This window comes from Eurosta solidaginis, chromosome 4 (genome assembly GCF_040869045.1).
Source record: "Eurosta solidaginis isolate ZX-2024a chromosome 4, ASM4086904v1, whole genome shotgun sequence".
In the NCBI taxonomy this organism is placed as follows: domain Eukaryota; kingdom Metazoa; phylum Arthropoda; class Insecta; order Diptera; family Tephritidae; genus Eurosta; species Eurosta solidaginis.
Window position 1 is genome coordinate 268672951 of NC_090322.1, and position 19479 is coordinate 268692429.

The window sequence follows — 19479 nt, forward strand, 5'->3', positions numbered from 1 at the left end:
TTATCTGGCTAGCTCGACCTCCGCGTTCTTAGTTATATGAATATAAGTAAATATTGTTAGGATTAGCTTGAAATCAAATAACCAGAGTCCTTTTTAATTTCGAACTTCACAGTCCAGGGGAGTTGTCACTCAATTTTTACACACACTTATGCCATTGTTTTAGTATTTGTGTGGCCGGCTCTGATGTAAAGCATGTGTGCAAACGTCAAATCTAAATGTCACGCAGAACAAAAATTGGAAATCGAGTTAGGTTTTTACGCAGCAAATTCAATTTCGGTTGCTCTCATACAAGTTGTATGTGTGTATGTGTAGGTTGGCTTGTATGGCTTTTCGTATAAATCTCAGTTGCCCTCTTGTTGTTCTTTTTAACCCTCTCATAGATTGTGGCGTCTGGCCAGACGAGGCTTTATTTTCGTGAATAACTTTACTGCTACCCACCCGATCATGAAAAGCTTTAGTGGGTTTTTAAGTTTCGAGGCGGCCCTTATAATAATTCCGAAATCGATATTTTTTTCTTTTTATTTTGTCTGTTTTTTTGTACCAAAGTTGATTATATTATTTTAGCGTTGTCGTCTGGCTAGACGAACATATTTTAAAGCCTATAAAACCTCATAGATCGAATTCATTTCAAAATTTATAAATAAAAATTCAAATATTTGTGGATAAAGTTCAAAGTGTAAAATTTCGTCTGGCCAGACGACAAGGCCATTATTTGAAAAACAACACAAATTCCTCATTTTAGTTTGTATTTCAGAAACGGAACTAAAACCCGCACTATAAATTAGATTTTGTAAGTGGTCACTCGCGGATGCAATTTCCGGATTGAAAAGGTTCTCAAATATTGCTACTCAAGGAAGCCTGCACCAAACTTCAAGGAAATAGCACTATAAATTAGTGTTCTGTGAATGAGTCGACCACTGATTTACCTCCCGAAAAGATAACAAAGAAAACGGGCCAAATTGTCAATCTAAATCATCCTCAAACCCCCTAGAATACTACAACAAGATTTCAAGCAAAAAATCGGTTGTCGTTTAAGAGGACTTCAAAATTGGCATTGCCCATATATTTTTGTAGGGGAATAATTGGGGTTTAGTTTTATATTGCAAAAAGATGCTAAATTTGAGACAGTTTACAAAAATTATAACAATATCTAATTGGAAAACAATTTTTTTATCATTTTTTTTTAAGTATAAGACTCATCCAAACCTTCTTTTTGTTCGTGGATATTTCGTCGTATAAAAAGGAAAAAAATCAAATTTTCGACACCCTGTATCATCGCAATCCGTTCATATTTCGGTCACTCCTTTTGCACAGATAATTTCGTGCTTATATTCAATACAGCAATTTAACTAAAATAAGTTTTAGATGGTAAAATGATCTCTAACTCACCTTTCATATATGACATTAATGCCAACTTTCAAGCTTAGCTCAAATATTTATTAATTCTCATTTTGAAAATACCTCTCTCAGCAAACAAATTTTGTTGTAAAAGCCAAATCTTTTATCCGCATACATTTTCTTACTCAGCTATACTTAAGCATAGAAATTGATAGTTTTAATCGCATAACGTTTGGGTGCAATGATGTAATAGGATCGAGATAGACATAAATAAAATAAATAAATGTAAGGCGCGATAACCTCCGAAGAGATCTAAGGCCGAGCTTCTCTTCCAATTTTGGTCGTGCTCCTCGTGATTTTCGCTACAAATTGGCTGGACGGGACCTACATGTTTATGCCGACTCCGAACGGCATCTGCAAGGCAGATGAGTTTTCACTGAGAGCTTTTCATGGCAGAAATACACTCGGAGCGCTTGCCAAACACTGCCGAGGGGCGACCCCGCTTAGAAAAATTTTCTTCTAATTGAAAAACCCTATTTCTAAAATTTTGATGTTGCTTTGCCCGGGGTGCGAACCCAGAGCATACGGTGTGGCAGGCGGTTAACGTTTTTGATAATACCTGCCTTGAGAGAGCCTTCGATATGGAGCTCTAGCACGTTATAAAACCTCTATCAACCATTTTATTTATAAAATTAATTTCCATTCGAATAGAAAAAACCTCTATCTAACTTTTAAACTAAACTAAGCTGAGTTTGGAATAAAAAAACTGGTTTGAATACACGATGGGATCTTGTATCATCCATTGGGGTACTTCATATTATTAACAATTTAATCTAGCTGCCAAAACCAACATTTCCCTGGATTGTGAAGATATACAGACCAATTCTAAATATTATCGCGGAATTTTGTTCTCGCGGATTTTTTTATTCCCGCGGAAAAATTCCTCCAATTCTTTTCTCCTAGGGAGAAGAATAATTGGGGAATAGGAATTTCGAAGTCAGCTGTTTTGTCAATTGAAATTTCGTTGCGCATTTCTTATTTTGTTTAAAAATTGTAAAGTTTAATTATTGTTGCCAATTTGTTTGAAATTAAGAAATAAGGTATAAACAATGCACATTATTGCATTTCATGTGGTATTCACTGAAATTAGTAATGAATTGGTGCCACAGCAACATCAACAGAGGAGCATAAGAAGAAGACCGGCGGGATAACACAAATCCGCCGGAGTTGCCTGCTTTCATTCTGCAAAGCAATTTTCTGGCGGCCAAGTCGAGTTGAGTTCACCTTTCGCCATATGCCAAAATCTATTTAAGCCTTCTTCAAAAGTCCTTGCGCAATTTCTGGATGGCTGCATCAAATATGCGAAGAGCTCTTCCGTTGCTTATGATATATTTTTCGACTTAAAGAATATTGTGGTTGTTGTTGTTGTATTAACAGTGAGAATATTGTGGTAGAATGTAAATACATATTTTAGCACAAATTTGTACAAATAAGTGTTCTTTCTTAAAATAATCAATTTCCTTTAACTATTTTGATGCATTCCCTTTAATTTAACTAGTTAAAAAACTTCTATGAAATGGCAGAGAAATCTCCCTCTCCCTCACATTCATAATACTTACTTTTCTCCCACAACCGGTTTCCGCTTTTTCGAACATTGTTCAGAATAGGAGGAAAGGGAGAAGTGAAAAAACTCACAAGGAATTATTATTTAGAATACGAGGAATGGAAGAAGGGAAAAAACTCGCACGGAATTTTCGTTTAGAATTGGGCTGATTAAGTTTTTCGACGGGGGAACAGTTGACGTGAAAAGCGCCATATGTATATGGTTCGAAAATAAAAAAATAAAAAAGTGTTTAATATGCACGACAGCCCTATTTAGTTAATCTCTCTACAAGTCGTTCAATATTATATTTGTGTGAGCACGCAGCTGGGTATATGTATGTTTTAGCCTTCTTACTCAGACTTTTCTTATTATTTTTATTCCTACTATTTTATTTGACATCCCCGGATCGTATTCCGAAACCGATAAGGCAAACTCGTAAAAACCGATTCCGGTAAACTCAGTTCCGTAATTTCTTTAATATGCATGTATGTATGTATGTATGTACCAACATACTGACAAATTAATTTTTAATTTTGCATAAATACCAAAAAATTTAATTTCAGACCGGAAAGTTTTTGGTGTTCACGAATATTTCGGCCGATGCAGGTGGCTTATATGTTTGTTTCGCTGCAATTTCACCTCACCAATCCTCCGTCTTCGAAGCTGACTCCAATGCAGTGGCAACACGAAATACCACAAATGAAATGAAAAAATCAATACCACCATTAAGTCCGTCATTGTCAGCGTCATCCTTGCCGACATCAATGCCGTCAACATCATCATCATCATCATCGTCTTCGTCGCCGTTGTCGTCGACGGCAGATATTATGAAAATAGCAACAATTGTGAATACAAGTGCAACAAATGCTTCAACTACCTCATCGCTTCCAATTTCAGTGCCCACAATAAACGTAGTCACAGCCACAGATATAAAGACATCCAACATAATAACAACGCAGAATGTAGCGATTTCTGACAAAGCCGCCACCGTAGACAATGGCGGTCAAACAATGGGAGCAGTGCCTGTAGAGTTAAGTGATAACATTGAACCGCAAACAAGTCGAGATACACAAGACGAAGAAATGTTTGCTGTTGAACAGCAATGGTCACGAAATAGTGAGTCTGGGGTAAGGGTTGATGACAAAAGAATGATGACAGAAATTGAAGAATATCAAGCAGCTGAAAAGGTCAATTTAACTGTACGCACCCCACCTGGACCTGTAACACAACTTTATTTCAAAGCGTCAACAATTTTAGGGTTTCTTATTTGGCGTTTTAATAAAGCAAATTCTGGCGGTTATCCGATTCGCAGCTTTACCGCTGAATTTAGGAATATTTCGTACAGTAAAACGCCCTATAACAAATCGTTCGAACACGAATGGAGTAGAATGGATCCCGTCAATATTGCGCCGAACGTTGTAAGTTTTGAATGCGAAATTTCTTATTAATGATAACAAAAACACGTGTCACAACATTTTCGGGCGCGATGGACTCCTAAACTACTGAACCGATTTTGAATTTATTTTGCACCCCGTGTGTTGTTTGATCTAACTTGAGAGATAGGATAGGTTATATCTCAGTTTATAGTCGCAATATTATTTTATTGTAAATTGTTTTATTTGTTTATACGTAATAATAAAATGTGACGTATACGCAGTGGCACTCATATTTTCAGGTGGTGCGGATATACTTCCGTGTAATTGCTGGGCGTTTAATTAAATAACCTGCTTATCAATACAAAATATTATAGCGAATGATATCAAGTATAGGGGGGGGGGGGGGGGGGGGGGGGGGGGGGGTGTGTAATTCAGGAGTCTTTAGTTGTGTAGAGGGTCATTTTCATACCCCTGGGTGACTAGAGTGTCGAGATATAGGCCAAAACGTGGGCCAGTGAATGCCTAGACAGTGTTAATACAATATGGATATCAAATGAAAGCTGTTGATGAGTTCTTTAGTACAGAGTAATATATTATCCAGAGACGGACTGGGACTGGGATTAGGACTAAGACTGGGACTGAGACTCGGAGTGGGAAAAAGTGAAGAGGGGGAGGGCAAAGTCATACGGAAAAAGCTTATTAAAATGTATGCAGATAGGCCAAATTTAGGGCAGGACAACGCCTGGCCGCGATTGAATCCTAAACTACTTAACGGATTTTGAATTTGTTTTGCACCCCGTGTGTAGTTTGATCTAACTTGAGAGATAGGATAGGTTATATCTCAGTTTATAGTCGCAATATTATTTTATTGTAAATTTTTTTATTTGTTTATACGTAATAATAAAATGTGACGTATACGCAGTGGCACTCATATTTTCAGGTGGTGCGGATATACTTCCGTGTAATTGCTTGGTGTTTAATTAAACAACCTGCTTATCAATAAAAAATATTATAGCGAATGATATCAAGTATAGCACATCACCAGGCCCGCCGAGGGGGTGGGGGTTTCTAAGGGGGCCCGCGATTTAGAGGTACTATGACATATTTTTTAATTCAGGAGAGTCTTTATCCAGTAACCCCCACCCCCTCGGCGGGCCTGGTGATGTGCTATACTTAATATCATTCGCTATAATATTATTGTTGTGTAGATGGTAATTTTCATACCCCTGGGTGACTAGGGTCTCGAGATATAGGCCAAAACGTGGGCCAGTGAATGAATAGACAGTGATTATACAATATGGATATCAAATGAAAGCTGTTGATGAGTGCTTTAGTACAGAGTAATATATTATCCAGAGACGGACTGGGAATGGGATTAGGACTAGGCCTGGGACTGAGACTCGGAGTGGGACTGGGACTGGGACTGGAATAAAATACATACCACCCTCTGGGAAGGCAGTAAGGGATGCAGAAGAATGGGAAGTAATTGAGAGAAGAGAAAAGAGAGAAGGAGATTGAGAAAGAGATAGAATGAGACGAAGATGGAGATAGATGAAGCAAAAAAGACGGAGGGAGGAGTGAATAAAAAGATTAAGAAAAAGTGAAGTCATGACAGTCAGTCATTTTTAAACTTTTTTGTTCTAAATTGGAAATCTCTCAATTAACTACTGTAGAATCTTTATATTCCTCCACTGTCATAGCTACCTGCCAAATAAGTTGACAGAGAGAATGGCTGTCACGAATGGCCAAAACGGCGGTTTCTCCAGCGATCATTTATTCAGAAATGTCGTATCGAATAAGTTACCTGAGCGATGGAAAATACTCTCAGGGTTATTTGGAACCTTCCCAATTGGTCACTCATGTTAAGAATGGGCCAACTATAAAGAGCATAAGGGAAGGGCCTTGTTTTCAAAATTACTAAGCTTTAGAATCAACTGGGAAGGTATTCGCTGAGACTATAGCCAGAAAATGAAGCTCCAAGTAACGGCAAAGCTGGTTACCCCTGCATGACATGACAACCAAAAAGTAGTAAGTGATGGTTCCTTTTTATTGCAAACCTGTGGTACTATGAATTAACCCCCCCCCCCCCCCCCCCATCCTAAGTTTGGTAGTGCAGAGGATGAGTAGGGGTGAAACGATACTCGTAGATACAAGTATGCAGGTATCAAAACTATTGATTCAATATCAAGAAAATTTGTGGTCGATAGTTTTGCACCGAGTACTGAGTAGGTATCGAAAAAAACACGATTTATTGACAAATTTATTAATTGGATTATTATTTATAAAGGAAACGGTCTTTACACTTGTTCAATTCTGGTAAATATACTCTAGAACTGATTATATCTGAGCTGATATGATATTTTTTTAAGTTAGAATCTTAAAATGTTATAAAAGAATGAAAACGAAATATGGAAATTGTAAGGCGATACAAGAAGTTAAGATAGAATAAAAAATAAATGCAAGACGCGATAATCTCCGAAAAGCTTTTAGGCCGAGCTTCTCTTCCAATTTGCGTCGTGTTCCATTTCATTTTTCCTACAAATTGGTGGGCAAAATATTTTGTTTTTCTAAATTTTCGATGTTGCCTTGCCCTCAGGATTTTCGGTGTGGTGGGCGGAGCACCACACCACAGAGGCCGCGGTTAAGTTAAACTTACGTAAACGATTTCGTCATTTGGACACATTGACAGCGCTATAAGACAACAATTAAACGCATTGCCACTTCTTTCGCTTTAAATCGACTACCGAGTTTATGTAAGGCCGGATTTACATAGAACTCCTGCCACAATGCTTCGTTTTGACGCTTTGACAGTGTCATTCTTTGACACAAGTCGCTGCATACAGCTGCCAGGTAAATATAACAAGCAGCAGCAAAACTAGCAGCACTGCAGGCAAAGCTGCTTCACATGTAATTCAAGGTGAATTCAGTACCAGGTGCTGTTATACCAACAGCTGGTTGCTACTTCTTGATTATTTTCCATACAGCGCCTTGTATTTTAATATGTAACTTAATCGAAATCAATTAAAATTTTCTTTTGACTTGACATTCTTTTGCACGGCGAATTGGTTGAATTCGCTTTGCCACCACCTGGTATGGATTCCCCTTGCATGTACTTTGGCATAACAGTCAACCCTTGCTGAAAATTATTTATTACAAAAAACAAAAAAATACCGATATAAATAAGAATCGATACTTTCAGTCCGGTACAAGTTCAGGTTGTTGTTGTTCTAGCGATAATGTTACTCCCCGAAGGCTTTGGGGAGTGTTATCGATGTGATGGTCCTTTTCCGGATACAGATCAGGTACGCTCCGGTAACACAGCACCATTGAGGTGCTAGCCCGACCATCTCGGGAACGATTTATATGGCCACAATAAACCTTCAGGCCATACCGCCCTCCCACCCCCTAGATCGCCAGAGCCTCGGCTGTTAATGAAACAGGATTCGCCACGGATAGGCGAGGTTGACAATTGTTTTTGGAGAAGCTATATATTGCGCTGGCAACCTGAAGGGTTGGGCTACACAGCCCCTTGAATCTGATATTTTAGTCGCCTCTTACAACAGGCATACCTACCGCGGGTATATTCTGACCTCCTAACCCGCTGGGGGTACAGGTATTGTTTTGTTTCTACTCTAATGTATGTAAAGTTTCATTCAATTAAAACGAGCTGAGACTCACTGGCGCATATCCCATATGATTTTATCGTGTTATTGGTTTGAATTTCGTGTTGTGTCGCAAATAAATGCAAAAACTAAATTAAACGGATGTAAATATTTATCTATTTTTTTGTTTGTTTGGAATCAATTGTGTATAACTTGACCGACCGTTGCATTGACAAATAATTTAGGTCCCTCGTCGAACTCCGCCTATGCGGGTATTGATATACATATCATTATTTAAAATTATTGCAAATGTATCAATTTACAAATAGCAATTGCACATACCAGTGCACGCATATGTATGAAAATGTATATTAAGCGGGTCGATTTGTCGAAAGCATGGGAAAATTGCTCTACGAACCATTCTAAGCAACTTTGCTTGAAGCTCTTATGGTATAAAACAGGATTCGAGGGTACACGGGAATTTAATTGTTGTACAACGCAGTGATAGAAAAACTGTCTCATAGTAGCACCAGCAGATTTCTTGCGCATCTAGGATCATCGGTGTTGTTTCTTTTACAAACATCAAATTATGCTGGGAAAAATTTTAAATAGTTTTTCGTAATTCGAAACGAATCTCAATATCTTTGGAATAATGTACGGCTCACAGTAAATATCTTAAGCATTGTGAATTCCTACAAGTGAAGAAGTTTTCCTTGCCTCCATTGCCATACCTACCTGCCAAATAAGGCTGACAGAAAGAATGGATGTCACGAATTGCCAGATAATGGTAAAAATTTTAAAAATTTGTTCGTTTGCTCTCGGTATATATATTGAATAGCCATTATTTGCCCATTTGTGTTTCAAACCAACTTTTCTTTTAAATGGTTTTATAGAAAAACAAATACAATTTAAAATACTATAATACCAAAATTTCAATAAGGCTAAGCCGTTTAATTTATTTTTAACTTTTTAAACATGTCGGTGAGACTGAAGGCACTATACTTAAATATGAAATTTTGTTTATCAAGGGAAGTAGGACAGATTCAACTATACCAAGTCCATTGATTTTAGTAGTTTTTTTTTATGACCTTAAAGTATTTTACTGCAATATGGATATCACACGAAAGGATCTGTTCAGACTATCAAGATGGGATATATTTCGTTTGTCTACATCAGCAGGTTGAGGAGTTATCGCCCAATATACAAACAAACTGATCATGTCGCCAACGTAACACCAGAATATCGCGACCGTAACATCTTAAAATGCTAATAAATCAAAAAGGGTTGAGATATGTTTTTTCTTTGAAGGCAGTATCAATAGATGCAATTTCAAATTTTGTGGGAAATTTTGACAGTGTATGGTGTGGAAAGGAAATTCACACAATTTATGAAACTTATAATGTCGCGACCGTTACGCTCTTCTTCGACCTTTCCTGGGCACTTCTAATAAATTTTTTGAATTGTAATTTGTCTGACTATATTTCCAACTTCATGAAGTCCTTTTTGTTCAGTAAAATCAATCATTACTTTGAGTGTTTGATTTAGAATTTCGAAATTTTTCACTAAAGTCTCGCCACCTGAACAATTTAAACTCCCATATTTTTTATTTTTTGATTAAAACAACTTAATTATGCAGCCTTATTTTAAACTCACAGTGTTCTTATCAAAGTTGCTCGAAGTGCCCGTACAACGGTTTCCGCATAATCGGTTTTTGGAAGTAAATCGAACCACCCTATTGTATATCTGTACATGCAATTAGCCGCATGCTAAAATTTTGATTCGAATTCATATGAGTATTTGCCACCACCCACTCGAATTGAGTTAAGCTAATTTATTGACGAGTGCTTAAAAATAATATATCATTTAATTTTTTTTATGTTAATACATATCGACATATATTTTGCACTGACGTGTTACTGTGGTACAACCTTGTACGGTCCCACAGCGGCAAATGGAAGTATACCGATTGGAGCCCAACACCACATACGAATTTCGGATATGGGCCAACAATCAATTGGGAAATGGCGAGGTGGTAACCACTAATGTGACAACACTTCCCGAAACTAAGGAGGAGGGTAAGAATGAAAAAATATTTAATACACACACATACATATGCAAATAGTTTATTTATTATTTAGTTAATTATGTATATATACATATTTAGACGTTAACATATATGTTACCTTACATTTACAAACGTACAAACTTAAATAATAGGATTGCGATGAATGTGTATGAGTGTCCTCAATTCATCAAAATATCTTCTAATGCCAATGGTCAATGCAATTTCAATCTCTCTTCTATAGTGACTGTTTTCAAAAGTTTGTCAGGATTTTAATAGACGTTGGTCCTAAGGTGTATGTTCCACTGTTGTGTTGAAATTTTATCTAGAATGCACATTTAGAATTGTCGGGATTTTCTCCTCTCTGGGTATTCTGTCACCTGGATTGTGTCTTGTCCTGATATTGTTATGTGACAGTTCCGGTTTCGTTTCCGATATGAAGGAAAGGTGGGAGGGGAAATCGGGAGGGCGGGTAAAGAAAGGAACGCGAATATGTAGAGCGAAGAAAAGAGAGAGAGAAATAAAAAGGAAGAAGAAGTGTTCAATGATAAAAAAGGAAGGGGAAGCAGGAATTGGAGCGGGAGAGGGATGCTAGGAAAGAGTGAGATAAGGAAATAAAGACAAGTAGAGAGGAAGTGAAAGAGGTGATAGGGAATGAAGTCAGAAAAGGAGAGAACGAGAAAAGAAGAACTAGAAAAACAAGAAAAAGAACAGTAAGAGCAAGATGAAGGGTAAGACCACAGAGAAAGGGAAGAGGCATCAAGGGGAAGTACAAAACAGCGCAGTAGAGAAACAAAGCAGCACTTGATATGATGTATATAAAACGGTGAGATGACATAAGGTCAACGGGCAAAAGGTCAATTGACGTTATGACCACATCAAACGGCCATAAGAACGAATGGTCTTGTGGCCACTTCAAATAGTCATTTAGAAAACTTCCTGGAAAAAGGTCATAATCATATACAGCAATTTAAGACCAGCACAAAAGCAAACAACTTCTGCAGGCTTCGCTAGATTTTTAGTTGAATATGCTCTTCCTATTTCAAAGAAACCCACACTGTTCCAGTGTATTCTCATTTTGCACATCAATAAAATCAGAATGGGAAAAAAGTAGCGACGCGCGCGAAAATTCTCTAAAGTTTTTTCGGAATAAGTTCATTTTATCTCAGAGAGATCCTCACTGGGTCATTTTTTTCAGATTTTTCACTACAATGGTACCAAATAAATAGAGAAAGGAGCGCCGTATCTGAAAATTAAAAAAAAAAAGTTCTTTTCACTGAGATAAACAAAGACATAGCGAAACAGTTAACATTTTAATACGGGGAAGTGCGGAGCAAAATAATTGAAAAAAAAAGTTGACTTTATGACTATTTCGAAAACGCAGGATGGTTTTAATGTCAATATTGTTGTTACGTTGTAATCATTTGACGTTATGATCAGTCATAGCTTCAATTGAATGTGTGATCATTGGACTTAAGGCCAAATGATGTTGTAACTGTTGGTTTGTACAGTCATTAACATCATGGAATAATTTTGAGCTAGGCAAATAAATTTGAAAGAGATTAATTAAATATTTATTTTTATTTATCTCAAATCCGCATAAAACCAGAATCGAATGGCACTTCTATCCCAAGGCTCAAAGCAACTTTTAGTGCCTTAACCCTTAGCTGCATATTCATAGAGAATATTCACAAGGTCTCTTATTGTTTCTGTTGCATTCTTTAAAAGTCGACTCCTGCATTGTTTTTCTCAATTCCTGTTTGAACTTTTCGTAAATTTTGACATTTAGTTACCAGAGAAACCACTTTTTCAAAATGAATAGATACTTAATACGTGGTTTTAAAATCAAGATAGTGAATCACTCAATCGACAATGCAACCAATAATTGACTTTGGTATAAATATCGATTTTAAAAATCGGCAAATATTAGTGAATAACGCTACTGCAATTGTGTAATTTTTATAGCGTTCGTATGGAAATGGTATCGTTATATAACGAATCGATAAATATGACGATTTCGATTTTCAATAACAATTCCCTATCGATATTCGTTAATTTAATAACAATAATAGAAGAATATTTAGGTACTTTTAAAAGTCATAAGCCAATTTCCATTTAGACCCAATAAAATTGTCATCACGTTAGGGATGTCGAAACTGAGTTAGTGTAACTCGTTAGTAAAAATTTCATATACATTGGCTGCTGCATACAATTTTTATACTCAGCTGAGCAGAGCTCACAGAGTATATTAACTTTGTTCGCATAACGGTACCCCGAAAATTTCGAAAAACCGAAAAAGTGCGATAATTCATTACCAAAGACGGATAAAGCGATGAAACTTGGTAGGTGGGTTGACCTTATGACGCAGAATATAAAATTACTAAAATTTTGGACAATGAGCGTGGCACCGCCCACTTTTAAAAGAAGGTAATTTAAAAAGTTTTGCAAGCTGTAATTTGGCAGTCGTTGAAGATATTATGATGAAGTTTGGCAGGAACGTTACTTCCACACGTTACGCCCACTTTAAAAAAAAATTTTTTTTAAAGTCAAATTTTAACAAAAAATTTAATATCTTTACAGTATATAAATAAATTATATCAAAATTCAACTCCAGTAATGATAGTAGCTGAATGATACAAGGTGGCAGCATGGTGACATACCTACAAACATAAATAAAATTACCATGTACTTTGTTTTTGTAAATTCGATGGGCAAATGTCAAAATCGTACTGCACCAGAAGTTGATGTATCAAATCAAATAAAAAAAGTTTATAATCAGCTGTTCCATGCTGCCACCTTGTATCGTTGTGCCATGAGTAATGATATAGTGCAACAAAATACAAAAAGAAAAGAAAATTTCAAAATGGGCGTGGCTCCGCCCTTTTTCATTTAATTTGTCTAGAATATTTTTAATGCCATAAGTCAAACAAAAATTTACCAATCCATGTGCAATTTGGTAGGGGCATTGCTTCTATAATGATAACTGTTTTTTGTGAAAATGGGCGAAATCGGTTGAAGCCACGCCCAGTTTTTATAAACAGTCGACCGTGTGCCCTTCCGCTCGGCCGTTAACACGATAACTTGAACAAAAATCGATATATCTTTACTAAACTTAGTTCACGTACTTATCTGAACTCACTTTATCTTGGTATTAAAAATGGACGAAATCCGACTATGACCACGCCCACTTTTTCGAGATCGAAAATTTCGAAAAATGAAAAAAATGCCATAATTCTATACCAAATACGAAAAAAAGGATGAAAGATTGTGATTGGTTTATTTTTTTGACGCAAAGTGTACATAACTTTAAAAAAAACTGTGTAAAATGGGTGTGACACCTACATTATTAATTAGAGGAAATTGTAAAAGTTCTTCAGGGCGAAATCAAAAGCCCTTGGAATCATTACCGCAATACTGTTCGTGGTATTGTATATATAAATAAATTAGCGGTACCCGACAGATGATGTTCTGGGTCACCCTGGTCCACATTTTGGTCGATATCTCGAAAACGCCTGCACATATACGACTAGGGGCCACTCCCTTTTAAAACCCTCATTAATACCTTGACTTTGATACCCGTATCGTACAAATACATTCTAGAATCACCCTTGGTCCACCTTTATGGCGATATCCCGAAATGGCGTCCACGTATAGAACTATGGCCCACTCCCTTTAAAATACTCTTTAGTACCTTCCATTTAATACCCATGTCATACAAACACATTCCAGGGTTACCCTAGGTTCATTTTTCTAAATGGTGATTTTCCCTTATTTTGTCTCCAAAGCTCTCAGCTGAGTATATAATGTTCGGTTACACCAGAACTTAGCCTTCCTTACTTGTTTTACTCACATTTTTTATGAGGAAGAACCAAAAAAGCATATATGAGAGCTTTCAAATCATAGCATATACGACGAATAGGAGAGCTTGTGAATTGCTATTTTTTTAAATAATACTGAGCTTCCAATGTATGCAGAATAATATATAATACCAATTTCACGCAGAGTGTTAATGAAATAATTAATAAATGTTTTACATTAAAGCCCTTATTAAACTCAATATTCCATACAAAGTACAAATTCCTAATTAACTCATTTTTGCTTTATTGAATGCCTAATGCAGTCAAAAATCTGATGGCTCGGATTTTATTGTTAATATAACAAATGACAATAAAAAATAAGTTACATTGTGGATAAAACAAGTATGATATCTTATCCGTCAACTGCCTGACAGGATGTTCAATATGGCTACTTTTAAGCATTTTGGCAGCGTTTTGACAGGGTGTTCAATATGGCGGCGCATTATGCCGGCTATCTTCAGCAGGTGATAGAAAGAGATACAGAATGGGACAGCAATAGTCAATAATAAAAAATCAGGTGATCCATTACATTTGTAATTTTGACGTCTATGCAGAAGTTATCACACTTGTCTTATCCACAATGATAAATTATTTTCAATAATTTACGAATAATAAAAAAACACCGAAAAATAAAAAAATTTTTTTTCGCTACATTTGCAGCAAAAGATAATATGGCTTTTTCAAAAATACACATTTTTTAGGTTAGGAAACATCTATGAGTAGTTGCGCATGCATTTTATTTTGTTTGCCTTTATAGTTAAAGGGGAAACGGCTGCTATCTATTTTAACTATTCTTTGTAAAAGCATAATATATTTTTGGGGCTGCTAAAAGATGTTCGCTTAATGAAGCAAGTAGCCATGTGAGCAAAGGAAAACTTAACAATTTCGTTAAATGAAATTGTGGTTCAATTAAGTTTCTGTGTGAAATTGGTATAAGTTGCCAATTGTAAATGTGTCTATAATCTTTTTCCCACACATACTCATATGCAAATACACATACATACATGCATACATACAATTTATGTATCTCCTACATATATGTAACTACGTATGCTAACTAATTAAATAATTTCGAAATGTAATTATGTACTTTCTTGCTATCATTTCTTGTTCATCTTACCGAGTACTATTAACTATTTAGTTCCGTGTTATTATTTGTAACCTGGCCTTTCCATGTATCTTTCCTTCTGTTCTTTTTTTCATATCATTTTCTTTCTTATATAGATTTAATACGCCTTATACAACCCGACTTAGATAATTTCGATCCGCGCATATGGATAATTGCCGTCAGTGTTGTACTTGGAACTCTTGTGATATTAGCAATTGGATTATGTATAGTTTTATCGAAAGAATGTTATCAATCATCGCAAGCCGGTACTGATCATGATCATAATACAGATAATCCAAACACAAGTAGCAACAACACCACCACTAGCAATACAACAAATTACACAACAAACACCAATAGTGCTTTAGCAAATCGTAATAATGCAGATGCTGAACGCAATTTTAATGTTGTTGTTATGGCTTAATTTGTTATTTTTAAATCGTGTGTGATTTAGTTTGTGCTTTTGTTATTACTTTTTTTACAATTTTTTTTATCGTAACTACCTAATGCTGTATGTTTTCGTTTTGCCAATTTTGGTTAGTTGTTTCATTTTTAAGCTTATTAAATTTAATTAAGTGGTTAGTTGTTTCATTTTTAAGCTTATTAAATTTAATTAAGGAACTCAATATAAAGACGTGCAATTACAATTATTTTGATTAGTTAGTATAGTAACTAATAGTTATCCAGCATTATGATAATTGCACATCAGATTTAGAACTACAAGTGATTAATAAAAGATCGCTTAGTTGGATTTGTAAATTTTCCACTTGAAACAAGGGCACATCGATTATACAATAAAACATGAACTTATTGTCTTTTTCTATAAGAAAGACGTAACAGATGATTCAGTTAAAAGTGGACACATCATGATGGAATTCTTTCATATATTTTTGGGCCGTTTTGGACTACTTCGGCACCCTTTCGTTAATATTTCGAGATTATATCGGAACCAATTAAGAACAATTTCGGGATCTCTTCCGGATTATTAAACACCATTTAGAAACCATTTTTGACAGTTACAAGATCACTTCAGAATCATTTCGAGATTATATCGGAAACAGTTCGGAACATTCTCAGAATCGCTTCCGCGTTATTTTAGGTATCATTTCAGGGAAACTTCAAAATCATTTCGAGACTGTTTCGGTTCGATTTAGGGACAGTTGATGCATCCTTTCGGATACAGAAATCGGTGTTCAAAGCTCTAATGGAAGCCGATTGTCACTCCTGACAACTCGGTCGATTTTGAGCGGTACATTTCATCGTATAAAGGTCAGGAAAGCAAGTTGGAAAACTGCAGAAGTCCACTTTATTTTTGAAGCTAAAAGGATTCAAAGAGTTGATAAGGGATTCAAGTGGTTGATTAGCGCAATACAAAGGCTTCCGCAACCCAATTGTCAACTCCACCTACGCGTGGGGAAACCTGTTGCAAATATGAGTGTATCATACATATATTTAGCAGGCGAGGCTCTGGCGACCCCAAGTTCCTCATAGAACTAGGAGGTCGAGATGGCCTAGAAGATTTACTGTGGTCATATTAATCGTTCGTACCGGATCTATATCCGGCAAAGGACCATCAACATCAACAACACTCCCCAAAGCCTTCGGGGTGTGTCTTTATCGTTAATAAAACAACAACAGGTTCCTAAATATTGTAAAAAACGTATATATTTGACCATGTTATGAAATTTTTACCAAAAGATTGATCTTCCCGAAAGTTTTGTACGCTTATTTCCGATTTTCTCACTAGAATCCCAAAGTTCGTAAAATTTCACTTGGGGACACCATATTTTAGATATACCACTCTTAGAGTTAAATACTTATCGATCATATTAATAAAGATAAAACCAGGGATCCACCTTAACGTTAAGCTAATCGTTTATCAAAAAATTTCCACCGTTTCCGTTGAAACGCTTCGAAATATTATCGATAAAGAAATTATCAAGATAAATTGTATCTCGTTTTTAACCGAAACGAAAAGCTTTCGTTAACGTTAAAAACGTTAACAAAAACGTGATACTTTATGCTTTATGTTTGAATTGTGCTGGCAATGCTATAGCCATGGTGAAGCCGTAAGGTGGTAACAGCGAGCGGACATACACACAAACTCTATGTAATTTGTTTGTGTAATTCGTTGGTGGTAATGTCAAAAATACTCTGAGAAATGTTCGTACTGTCAAAATTCATGAGAAAAGTTGCAATCAGCTTGGCTAATGCTTTCACCTTTAATGACTCCGCCATCAATCAGCTTTGCCAGCATAGTTTGAAATTAATAATCAACATAAACGATTTGATTTCGTTTTGATATGGCAGAAAACGAAACAAAATCATTTCGTTAATTATCGTAACGATAAAACAAAGAAGATATATGTGGTAGATGCATGGCGTATACGTAATTTTTTTTTGTTTGAACACTTCATACAAAATCGAACTTCGATTTTGAAAACCTAATAATCATTCAGTAACGATTAGTCGAATAAGCGACAAAGTTAACAGTGAAATACTGTTGTAGCAGGTCTTAAATACTTGAAAAATTGGTTTGAAATAACGACATAAGTGGCTCATAGTTGAACTTCAAGCTTCACCAGCAAAATAAAGTAAAGTTCCGAGTTTTATCACTTTGAGCTCGTGTTCATTGTAATATCTCCCTCTCAATGCATACAAAATCGAGGCAGAGTTGAAGCTTATGCATGAACTCCGTGACTCACGTGCTTCCACTATGAGCTTAAGCTCAATTTTATGCAGGATACTTACTATGACAAGTAAATTGTGTACACTGTACATACATACGCCACCGACAATCAGTCTGACTTTCGACGATTCATGGCAATTGATGCACGGTAGGAGAATATGTGGTCTACGTCACCATGATTACCAGTTAATGTAGATACTAGGTACCTATCTGTTTAAAAATTATTCCTTTCAGTGTGTGTTTGTTTCTGTAAGAGAATACAAATTATAAGCACCGTCCCGTTACAGCCCCAATAACATACTTGAAAAAATCTGCTAGAGATTCCGATTTTGCCAAAATATGCCGAATAAATCCAGAAACTATACCGAAAACAGTCTAGAAATTGTATTGAAATAGGCTTTAAAGGAGATGGTAAAGAGTTGATGCGGAAAGGGTTTCGATTTGATCCGTAGATAGTTTCGGAAGGAACTCAAAATAGCCCAAAATTCACCGTTGAGTTGCGTTTATTCGATTACTTTAAGCAAACCAATTATTCGAAATTCCATCAATAAACGTACAAAATCGGAAAATCGAAATGTTCGACTGATCGAATAGTTTTGGGAGCCCTAATACAAATGTACGAGCATATTAACATGAAACGTAATATTAAAATGACTCCAAAATTATTTAGTGTAAGCTAAAAGAATTTTTTTTTAATAATAAAAATAAAACTTAAAATTATTCCTTAGATAAATAAACGAAACCACAGAGAAACAAATAGACAATCAACACGAGTAGTTAAATTTCAATTCAATAGGCACTAGCTTCGTCATACAAAAAATATCTACTTATAAAAGCAAATTCCAAATTAAGTATTTTTACTATACATACACTTTTTTCGCTCGTAATATACATACCTACATACAATTACTATACTACATGCATACATATGTACTTTCATGAATATATGTGTAAGTGTTTGTGCCAAATATGAAATTTAAAATTTATATTCAATACTTAATCTGTAAATATGTTTGAATAAATAGACGTGAGTTTTATTAATGTCGTTCTTGGTGTTGTTCTTTCTATCTATTGTTATCAATGTTTTTATTGTTGTTGTAAGTTATAAAATGTTAAAATAATATTTATATCACACTTCATTTACACAAAATATAATTTAAAATCGCCTACTTGTAAATGTTTATTATTTTATAATTTCATGTTTGCTATTGAAAAGCTAAAACGTTCTATATCGTAGGAGAAAATTAAACAAATCATTTTGTTGAAATTATTTTCAGTGTTTTTACAGATTGCTTTAATTTTTTGTTACAATTAATTATTCGTGTGGAAGTCGAAACAAAATTTAAAGCTGTAAATCATAGCGGAATGATACAGGTGGCAGCATGGTGACATACCTACAAACATAAATAAAAATTCCATGTACTTTGTTTTTGTAAATTCGATGGACAAATGTCAAAATCATACTGCGCAGGAAGTTGATGTATCAAATCAAATAAAAAAAGTTTATAATCAGCTGTTCCATGCTGCCACCTTGTATCGTTGCGCCATGCTGTAAATATCTGCTTTGAGACAAATTAATGGCCACTTCACACAAAAATATAATGGAATCACAATTTTGTTTAATGAAATAATAAATTTTTACTTTTCATACAGATCCACTTGTATCTTTAACGAATGTGACGCAAAGTTATCGAGGTGGAAAATTTCAATATTTCTCGCGTTCCACGCATGTGATCCATAAGGATCAATTTGATGCACTTGCATGTTAAATTTTTATTTGGATCTGGATCACTGTCCATTGGAACGCGGGGTTTGATATGCCTGTAACGCGCAGAGCACAAAAT

General features: G+C 35.5%; 1 protein-coding gene across 4 annotated transcripts in view; it reads left to right on the forward strand.

The window, feature by feature from the left end:
• Positions 1-19479, forward strand: part of LOC137251450 (uncharacterized) — a 152638-nt gene that overhangs the window by 68795 nt on the left and 64364 nt on the right. For 3 of the 4 annotated variants that reach the window (XM_067786048.1, XM_067786047.1, XM_067786046.1), the window contains exons 3-4: positions 3505-4359; positions 9865-9994. In XM_067786048.1, coding sequence (XP_067642149.1) covers positions 3505-4359; positions 9865-9994 — 985 coding nt within the window. Of the gene's footprint in view, positions 1-3504; positions 4360-9864; positions 9995-15062; positions 19324-19479 lie in introns of those variants that run through there. The other variant, XM_067786045.1, reaches the window with a different exon arrangement.